Genomic DNA, 11,017 nt, shown 5'->3' with positions numbered 1-11,017 from the left:
AATCAGGATCTGAACCGGTGAAAAAAAGAGATGGGCAATATATTTCAATGCTCCGGCCATCTTTCTCCCTTTGTTCCGATGAATAAGGCGTAATTTTGTTTGGCTGAAACAAGACTTTGACCAACAACTAATATTTAAATATTTGTTTTATGTGATAGAAAATCACTATCATAACAAAGTACTTTTAAATACGAATCTAGTGGCACGAATTTCAAGTCATATAACCCTGCACTTGTGGAGTAATTATTGCTCAAATGCTTGTCTTAACGAAACAAACTACGCCGTACTTTTAGGAATGAAAATACTGTAGCAGTACTTTCAGGTATGTATACACCACGTGTGGTAAGTGTAGTACCAATCATGGAAATGACTGTAAGTACACAATAACGAAACGGGGAATAATGGAATATCACGTACGTACTGTGCCGACCTGTAAGTTCTTGCGCTGGCAATGATGCATGCTAGGGCAAGTTGCGTCGGCGGCAAGGCACTTCCCGGTGGCTGCAGCCGGCGGTTGGAGGCGGGCAGCGCACCGCACGGAGAGCCTGCTACGCCACGAAAGCATCATGTGCCCGGAGATAGCGTGATCATGGAAAGGTACAAGCACGTAGCCACGCTCACAGGGCCACACCCACTCACCACCCATGTATGCCAATAATTAATATTCGATCACCATGCACACATGGTTTTTTGGTTGATCTAATTATGGAGAATCATATACACCATCACTAACTAAACCGTTCGATGGAGAGTCAATTATACTGATGGTGCTACAACTTGGCGTAAACGATCACTTTGATACTAGAAGTTGTGGTGTACATTGAAGTGGTGCAAAAACTTGACATTAATGTACAAATACGGCGCTTATCTCGTTTATGTAAGAAATAGGTGCTGACTAGGCGCATGGGGCCCGACATCAGCCACTCTACCAGAGAGATGGGGCATGTGACCTGAATTTTTCAAAAACACCCTCGAAATATTTTTTCAAAAAAATCCCTGTTGACTAGGAAGATTTTGTCACCTTTATGAGAAGTGGGTCCCGCATGTCATCTGAGACAGAAAATTAAATGCCAGATGTGGCCGCTGGGGATCGAACACACAACATCATCCACACAAACGAGCTGGCAAACCACTGCATCCATTAAGTTTTCTTCAGCCAGTACGGGTAAAAACGTCATATGTGATTTTTAATCGCAGCGCAGGCAGAGGTTAAACGGGCTGCATATCTTGCGGCTTCTTCTAGACCTGTTAGTTTATTTATTTTTCTGTAGAAAGTATCAAAATTATAAGTGTTTTAAAAAATCTAAATTATAATCTCAGTAATAAACGTAATGAACGAATATTTGTGTTTATAAATATTGTACATGCAAACAGAATAAATTATTTTATAAAATTGTTCACATATTATTTAAAAAATACTATGAATTATAACAGTGTTTGCATAATTTAGAATTTAAAAAGTTAAATTACAATTCATACAACTATTTTAGGTATACAGCATTTCAATAATTATATGCATGTTTGTATAGTTCAATGTTTTTATAACTAAAAATAATGATAATTTATAATTTAAACTGCTCATATGAATATTCATTTTCTATAATTTAAATATAAGCTGTGACTGTATAATATTTATGTATTCACTAAATATTTTAACTTTATTAAATGTCCGTATTAACTAAATATTTTTTATATCATGCCAGGATGTACATTTAAATATTATTATTTACTAATAATCATTTTCATGTATAATATTTGTATCACAGAAATATTTGAGCATATTTTTTATTAATTATGTTTTACAAATAAATTTTAAAAAGGAACAGGCGTAGAATGGCGGCACTATCTGCAGCCCATAAAAGCTCCTCATGCTTCCAGTTTAGTACATATAGCTTTCTTATCCGAATTAAACAAGAGATCTTGTTGGCGTACTGGTTAGCCGTGTTGTGGCTTCTTGTCGGACATGGCTTCGAGTCCAGCCGGCCTCACTTTTGATTTAATTTTCACTCTTGTCTGACAGGTGGGACCCACTCCTCATAGAGGTGAAAAAAATGCCACTCTCCCATGTCAACAGGGGCTTTTTGTGAAAGTATATATTTCGAGGGTGTTTTTCAAAAAATCAGGCCACACACCCCTTCTCTCTGGTGCAGTGGCTGACAGCGGGCCTCACGCGCCTAGTCAGCACCTACTTCGTACATAAATGAGATAAGCACCGTATTTGCACGCTAATGCCAAGTTTTTGCACCACTTCAATGTACACCACAACTTCTAGCACTAAAGTGACCGTTTACGCCAAGTTGTAGCACCACCAGTGTAATTGACTCTTCGATGGACCATCACCATCACCATGCAGCCCAGAACCGTGCCATAAACGGAATGAAGCTCGAATGGCAGAGGGTCGATGACTTCGTCGGTTTCCTTGAAAGTCTTTCGGCGACTTTTCCGGTCAGAAATGGCGACCGATCGCTATCCCCACATAACGGTCTCATGGCCTACAGCTACACGGACCACTACGTGCTTCCAGGAAGCTGCAAAGGTTTCCGTTCAAAAGAAAAAAAGTTGCAAAGCCTGCAATACACGCGGCGTTGCGAGCTGTGTACATAAACACACCACTAGCGCCCAGATAATAATGCAGGCCGTCGCTAGCTATCTTCCAAAGACCAACGAGTACGCCAACAAGTGAAGTGCACCGAGCTGAGCAGTGAGTGAGCGGCCGGGGACGCGGTCGACGAGCCAAGAATGGCGACGCACCATCGTGCTCTCCTCCTCCTGCTCGCCGTGCTGCTCCCCGCGGCCGCCTTCGCCGACCCGGACGCCGTGCAGGACTTCTGCGTGCCGGACCCCGGGCGCGGCCGGCCGGTGGAGCTCAACCTCATCCGCTCCTACCCGTGCAGGAACCCCGCGAACCTCACCGCGGGCGACTTCGCCTTCTCAGGCGTGCGCGCGGCGGGCAACTTCTCGGCGGACACGGGGTTCGCGGGGGTGTCCGTCACGCCGGCGCAGTTCCCGGGCCTGCACACCCTCGGCATGTCCTTCGCGCGCGCCGACCTCTCGGCGGCCGGCGGCGTCAACCCGCCCCACTACCACCCGCGCGCCACCGAGACGGCGCTAGTGCTCGCCGGCCGCGTCTACGCCGGCTTCGTCGACACCGCCGGCCGCCTCTTCGCCAAGGTGCTCGTGGAGGGGGAGGTCATGGTGTTCCCCCGCGGCATGGTGCACTTCCAGCTCAACGTCGGCGACCAGCCCGCCACCGTCTACGGCACCTTCAACAGCGAGAACCCCGGGATCGTGCGCGTCCCGGCCACCGTGTTCGGGTCCGGGATCAGGGACGCCGTCCTCGAGAGGGCCTTCGGGCTCTCCCCCGAGGAGCTCCGGCGGATCGAGAAGAGGTTCGGCGTGCCCAAGAAGGCCGAGCTGGAGGACTAGTTAATTAGTTTATTACTACTTCGTTCGTTGCTGGCCGGCCATGGCCGCATGCGCATGATTAGTTGACAGGTAGACTTGTGGGTTGGGAGTATGGGCAATACTTATCTCTTTCCATTTGATTAATATAATATACTTGTGGATTTATAGTGGTGGTTGGTAGGGCTCATCCGCGTAATGATACGAAAAGTGTAAGGTATACAAATGATTGCGAGTATATTATACTCTCTGTTTTTATTTAGTTCGCATATTAGTTTTGGTCAAAATAAAGTTTTACAAACTTTGACCAAGTCTATAAACAAAAATATTAAGATATACAATAACAAATCAACAATATTAGATTTATTGTTGAATGTGTTGTAAAGTATATGCGAGAGACAATTGGACAAGTAGTGGAATCGCTGTTCTCATTGATTGGGTTTGTTACAATATATACATCCCGTAGGGACGCGACGATACAGAGGGACGCGAAGGGAGACGCGCGTCGGTTGCCTGTTGGCAACGGCATGGCAGTTAACAAGGGGAGATTCCCTTTCAATTAAACATGTGTGTTTAATTCTAACACTCCCCCTAATCTTCGCTTGTCCATGTAGTATCATCAACTCGAAAGAGTCTCCTCCAAAAACCCTGTGGGAAAAATATGAGGAGTAGTGTAGAATATGTTGCTAAAACTCCTTCAAACCCAGTGGAAAAAATAAGGAGAAGATGATGCAACATATAATGGTTATTGTCTCTTTTAACTCAATACGAGAAAACTCATAGAGTTTAGAGGACGATAAATATGTCATATACACTTTTTAAAAAAAATCCGGTGGGGAAAACAGAAAGTATGACATATGATCTCATGTTGATATTACCTCATTAAAAACCTTCATGAGAACCTTTAAAGTAAACTCATTAAGAAAAAAAGAGTATAATATGATGCTTTGAACAAGAACAATTCAGGAAGGTACTCCCCCTGCTTCTTGCAAATTCCGAAGCCATCACATACCAACTCCATGAACATATTTCTGGAATGTAGAAGTTGGTAGATACTTGGTGAACAAATCATTCACATGATTTGACTTGCAAGATATGCAATATAACGATATTGCTAATTATGTAACCTGTTTGCATCCGGGCAACACAAGCAACATTATCTTTGAGATAATGGTTGGCGGATGTAGCCATGAGGTCTGTTTGGAAGACTCTTTATGAGAGGGCTACCACACCTAGTATGAACACTAAGCTTGTCTACGATCTGACATAGTGGGGATCTAATCGATGTATCCAATGATACCGGTGTTCACATTTCTGTGAAACTGAAAAACGAGGACAAGATGATTGATGCCTTTGGAGATATCGATAGATATTCTTGAGTCCCAACCAATTGTGTTTGGTGGATCCAATGGCATTATGGAACGTTCAGTCTCAATATCTCATTTCCATCATCTCTTGGTCTAAATAGATCTTTCTCTACGTCTAGAGAATGAACTACCATGAGAGTTATGGATGGATAAGATTTGTCCATAATGAATTTCTCCAATATATTTGGATATAGACAACATAGTATACCATAATGTATGAATGAAGGTGCTCAAGTTGTAGTAACGAGCGGTATTTTGGTTTACCCAAATCCTTCATTTTAAACTACGTCATTTAGATGATTACATGTGTTGTCATTGCAGACACACAAACATGGATAATTATCATTGTAGGAGTAATCCTTGTGAATAAGGAACTCACTACGTCGGTTGTACCAAATGTACCGACGATAATAATAAGTCATATGGTGACTTATTGATTTTACACAATGTATGTTGCATTTTGTACTTCGATTCAGAACTGAGATTCCATCGAAAATCAATCATATATGTCTGAATCTAGTGATCCACATGGACATGTGATCACTACATCTATCAACTGCACAGATAGATGATTTTGAACTACCAATGATATAAGTTATCGGAATGAGATTCCACCTCTGGAGAATAGTTGGGTATCTGCGTGAACCCTTGTGCTACAATACTTGCTCTTTGTTTCACCACCTCATTGTTCTCAATTCTGTTTCCAGAAGAAAATTAATGTAGGTATTGCCTATGAATACCTTCCTATTATTGAGTAAGATCATTTCTACCTAGATTATACCCTTTGCTTGAGTTCAGTCCGAGTGTTGATCACACTTTGCCATGGCCATGGTCTTTGGATCTGAATCATTTGTAAGGTTTTGCAATCTAGTTGAGAAATGTATGTCGACAATTGTAGACTACCGGTTATATGATTCTCCAGAATCTATATATCAATATATAGTTGATGAAAATATCGTTACCTGTAGTGACTTCTCACGATTTCCCAATGCGATTGAGTCGGGTATTCCGATGTCCCGGTCATTGTGTGCACTATGACCTGGGTTGGTGGAGGTTTCCCGTCCACTGGGTGTATACTACCCATTAGGTGTCTGCCAATGTGAAGTTGACTTGCATTTACTGATTCACAGGCCTTGATATCCTTGCTTGCGAGAAGCTGAATCCTGGTGTACTTCTGCCATACATCTCCCCCTGTTGCTTTGAACGAGGAGTGGAGTGGATTTTGCTGGTACCTCCACTCTTTCAGGCGTACTTTTGCAGGATTGTAGGATTGTGTGACACCTTTATAGTCAGTAAATGAATCTGGCAGATTATTTGCAATGTGTTGCAAATCTTCTGAATGCATGGTTCAGATCTTTGAGTACGTGGATTTGAGGCAGAAATGTGTTGAACATTCCACTAATTTCCTGGCATTTTTATGGTACTTGAAATCTCCCCCTAATGCCTGGAAATGTTCCTCATTAAATCAGCATACTGGCCTTGAATAACTCCCCATGCGAGGGGCTTGAGGTATGGACGGAAATACAATTATTCCTCACATAGATCCCAACTATATGTTGAGGGGCCAATGATGTATGCTGGATGGTGATATCGGAATGCAACCGAATTACCGCAGATAGGAAATACTTGATAGATTTCCACGTATCAAAGACAGAGGGGAATAATATTATGCAGTTTGGTCATGAGCGTGTAAAACTACATGACTCCAACGTAAAGTTGGTAAGTTGCAATTCCAAAGTAAAGATAATGCAATGAGCTTAACTCTTTGTATAGGATTCTACCAAACCATTTTGAGTCTAGACATTAGGACAAATTGCTAAACTTCAATCCAAGGGCTAGAGAGAAAGCACTCAAGGAGAATTCTGCAATGTTATCCATTCAATTTGCTTGAAATCGATGTCAGGATGATGAGCCAATGGTTGCGTGTGAATAAAGCACACACTTAAGACCATCATGTAGATATGTCTTTTAGAACCATGGAATACCTGAATAGTCTACTCAATGGCTGGGAAGAGCCCACTTACCTCGACTAGATGCATTCAAGGAGTCTGAGTGGTTCATCGTAGAATTTAAAGTGTGCAAGCCTTAAAATTAGCTTCCCTGTGTCACTTGTAGTGCACATAAAATCCAAATGTTATTAGAATTTAGCATCATAATAATCATAAACTATTGGAATTGCTGATAGTTTCTGTTTCAAGCCAATGTCTCGATGACCAAGGCGAGTATGCCAAGTTTGTCATGTACAAGACACTCTAGAAAACTATCTCGTACACAACATGTGCTACGGGTTGTGTCGTATGTGTAGTACAATCCAGATGATACACATAGAATGTGCTTGCCATATCCGTTGCATATGGTAAAAAGAAGTTACTTCTCTTTGTTGTCATCATAAGTTTCACTATGGAAACTATTTTGACGGATACCTCCATAGTTTAGTAGGGTACAAGTTAAACCTGGGAAGCAATAAATGTTGGAAATATGCCCTAGAGGCAATAATAAAAGTATTATTATTATATTTCCTTGTTCATGATAATTGTGTTTTATTCATGCTATAACTGTATTATCCGGAAATCGTAATACACGTGTGAATACATAGACCACAATATGTCCCTAGTGAGCCTCTAGTTGACTAGCTCGTTGTGATCAACGGATAGTCATGGTTTCCTGACTATGGACATTGGATGTCGTTGATAAACGGGATCACATCATTAGGAGAATGATGTGATGGACAAGACCCAATCCTAAGCATAGCACAAAGATCGTGTAGTTCGTTTGCTAGAGCTTTGCCAATGTCAAGTATCTCTTCCTTTGACCATGAGATCGTGTAACTCCTGGATACCGTAGGAGTGCCTTGGGTGTATCAAACGTCACAACGTAACTGGGTGACTATAAAGGTACACTACAGGTATCTCCGAAAGTATCTATTGTTTTATGCGGATCGAGACTGGGATTTGTCACTCCGTGTAAACGGAGAGGTATCTCTGGGCCCACTCGGTAGGACGTCATCATATGCGCAATGTGACCAAGGAGTTGATCACGGGATGATGTGTTACGGAACAAGTAAAGTGACTTGCCGGTAACGAGATTGAACAAGGTATTGGATACCGACGATCGAATCTCGGGCAAGTAAAATACCGCTAGACAAAGGGAATTGTATATGGGATCGATTGAGTCCTTGACATCGTGGTTCATCCGATGAGATCATCGTGGAACATGTGGGAGCCAACATGGGTATCCAGATCCCGCTGTTGGTTATTGACCGGAGAACGTCTCGGTCATGTCTGCATGTCTCCCGAACCCGTAGGGTCTACACACTTAAGGTTCGATGACGCTAGGGTTATAAAGGAAGCTTGTATGTGGTTACCGAATGTTGTTCGGAGTCCCGGATGAGATCCCGGACGTCACGAGGAGTTCCGGAATGGTCCGGAGGTAAAGATTTATATATAGGAAGTCCTGTTTCGGCCATCGGGACAAGTTTCGGGGTCATCGGTATTGAACCGGGACCACCGGAAGGGTCCCGGGGGCCCACCGGGTGGGGCCACCTGCCCCGGGGGGCCACATGGGCTGTAGGGGGTGCGCCTTGGCCTACATGGGCCAAGGGCACCAGCCCCTAGAGGCCCATGCGCCAAGATAAAGGAAAAAGGGGAGAGTCCTAAAGGGGGAAGGCACCTCCGAGGTGCCTTGGGGAGGATGGACTCCTCCCCCCTCCTTAGCCGCACCCCTTTCTTGGAGTAGGGGGCAAGGCTGCGCCTCCCCCTTCTCCCCTGCCCCTATATATAGTGGAGGGGAGGGAGGGCATCCATACCTGAGCCCTTGGCGCCTCCCTCCCTCCCGTGACACCTCCTCCTCTCCCGTAGGTGCTTGGCGAAGCCCTGCAGGATTACCACGCTCCTCCATCATCACCACGCCGTTGTGCTGCTGTTGGATGGAGTCTTCCTCAACCTCTCCCTCTCTCCTTGCTGGATCAAGGCGTGGGAGACGTCACCGGGCTGTACGTGTGTTGAACGCGGAGGTGCCGTCCGTTCGGCACTTGATCATCGGTGATCTGAATCACGACGAGTACGACTCCATCAACCCCGTTCACTTGAACGCTTCCGCTTAGCGATCTACAAGGGTATGTAGATGCACTCTTCTCTCCTTTCTACTCGTTGCTGGTCTCTCCATAGATAGATCTTGGTGTTACGTAGGAAATTTTTTGAATTTCTGCTACGTTCCCCAACAGTGGCATCATGAGCTAGGTCTATTGCGTAGATTCTTTGCACGAGTAGAACACAAAGTAGTTGTGGGCGTTGATGTTGTTCAATATGCTTACCGTTACTAGTCCAATCTTGTTTCGACGGTATTGTGGGATGAAGCGGCCCGGACCGACCTTACACGTACTCTTACGTGAGACAGGTTCCACCGATTGACATGCACTTGGTGCATAAGGTGGCTAGCGGGTGCCAGTCTCTCCCACTTTAGTCGGAACGGATTCGATGAAAAGGGTCCTTATGAAGGGTAAATAGCAATTGGCATATCACGTTGTGGTCTTGCGTAGGTAAGAAACGTTCTTGCTAGAAACCCATAGCAGCCACGTAAAACATGCAACAACAATTAGAGGACGTCTAACTTGTTTTTGCAGGGTATGCTATGTGATGTGATATGGCCAAAAAGATGTGATATGTGATGTATGAGATTGATCATGTTCTTGTAATAGGATTCACGACTTGCATGTCGATGAGTATGACAACCGGCAGGAGCCATAGGAGTTGTCTTTATTTTTTGTATGACCTGCGTGTCATTGAAGAACGCCATGTAAACTACTTTACTTTATTGCTAAACGCGTTAGTCATAGAAGTAGAAGTAGTCGTTGGCGTGACAACTTCATGAAGACACGATGATGGAGATCATGATGATGGAGATCATGGTGTCGTGCGGACGATGATGATCATGGAGCCCCGAAGATGAAGATCAAAAGGAGCAAAATGATATTGGCCATATCATGTCACTATTTGATTGCATGTGATGTTTATCATGTTTATGCATCTTGTTTGCTTAGAACGACGGTAGTAAATAAGATGATCCCTTACAACAATTTCAAGAAGTGTTCTCCCCTAACTGTGCACCGTTGCTACAGTTCGTCGCTTCTAAGCACCACGTGATGATCGGGTGTGATGGATTCTTACGTTCACATACAACGGGTGTAAGATAGTTTTACACAGCGAAAACACTTAGGGTTAACTTGACGAGCCTAGCATGTACAGACATGGCCTCGGAACACGGAGACCGAAAGGTCGAGCATGAGTCGTATAGTAGATACGATCAACATGAAGATGTTCACCGATGATAACTAGTCCGTCTCACGTGATGATCGGACACGGCCTAGTTGACTCGGATCATGTAATCACTTAGATGACCAGAGGGATGTCTATCTAAGTGGGAGTTCATAAGATGAACTTAATTATCTTGAACATAGTCAAAAGACTCTTTGCAAATTATGTCATAGCTCGCACTTTAGTTCTACTGTTTAGTTATGTTCCTAGAGAAAATATAGTTGAAAGTTGACAGTAGCGATTATGCGGACAGTAGAAAGCTTATGTCCTTAATGCACCGCTCAGTGTGCTGAACCCCAAACCTCGTCTGTGGATGTTGTGAACATCGAACATACACGTTTTGATAACTACGTGATAGTTCAGTTAAATGGTTTAAGTAGAGGCACCAAAGACGTTTTCGAAACGTCACGGAACATATGAGATGTTTCGAGGGCTGAAATTGAGATTTCAGGCTCGTGCCCACGTCAAGAGGTATAAGACCTCCGACGATTTTCTTAGCCTGCAAACTAAGGAGAGAAGCTCAATTGTTGAGCTTGTGCTCAGATTGTCTGAGTGCAACAATCACTTGAATCAAGTGGGAGTTGATCTTCCAGATGAAATAGTGATAGTTCCTCCGAAGTCATTACCACCAAGCTGCTAGAGCTTCATGATGAACTATAATATATCAAGGACATATATGATGATCCTTGAGATATTCGCGATGTTTGACTCCGCGAAAGTAGAAATCAAAAGGGAGCATCAATCGTTGATGGTTAGTAAAACCACTAGTTTCAAGAAGGGCAAGGGCAAGAAGGGATACTTCATGAAACGGCAAATCAGCTGCTGCTCAAATGAAGAAACCCGAGGTTAAACCCAAACCCGAGACTAAGTGCTTCTGTAATAAGGGGAACAACCACTGGAGCAAGATTACCCTAGATACTTGGTAGATGAGAAGGC

The 11,017-nt window shown here is 43.8% G+C and overlaps 1 protein-coding gene across 1 annotated transcript; it reads left to right on the top strand.

Moving 5' to 3' along the window:
* The first annotated feature begins 2,609 nt into the window (after positions 1 to 2,609).
* Positions 2,610 to 3,660, top strand: LOC119326617 (germin-like protein 2-4). The gene has a single exon (XM_037600248.1). It carries the CDS (start codon positions 2,740 to 2,742, stop codon positions 3,424 to 3,426), a length of 687 nt encoding a protein of 228 aa, XP_037456145.1. The 5' UTR covers positions 2,610 to 2,739; the 3' UTR covers positions 3,427 to 3,660.
* Positions 3,661 to 11,017: the final 7,357 nt, after the last annotated feature.

This window comes from Triticum dicoccoides, chromosome 6B, assembly GCF_002162155.2.
Source record: "Triticum dicoccoides isolate Atlit2015 ecotype Zavitan chromosome 6B, WEW_v2.0, whole genome shotgun sequence".
In the NCBI taxonomy this organism is placed as follows: Eukaryota; Viridiplantae; Streptophyta; class Magnoliopsida; order Poales; family Poaceae; genus Triticum; species Triticum dicoccoides.
Note: the sequence above shows the minus strand (reverse complement) of the source record. Positions and strands in the feature narration are given on the sequence as shown.

Coding starts and splice junctions, on each gene's coding strand:
- LOC119326617 (XM_037600248.1), top strand. CDS start 2,740: ATGGCGACGCACCATCGTGCTCTCCTCCTCCTGCTCGCCGTGCTGCTC.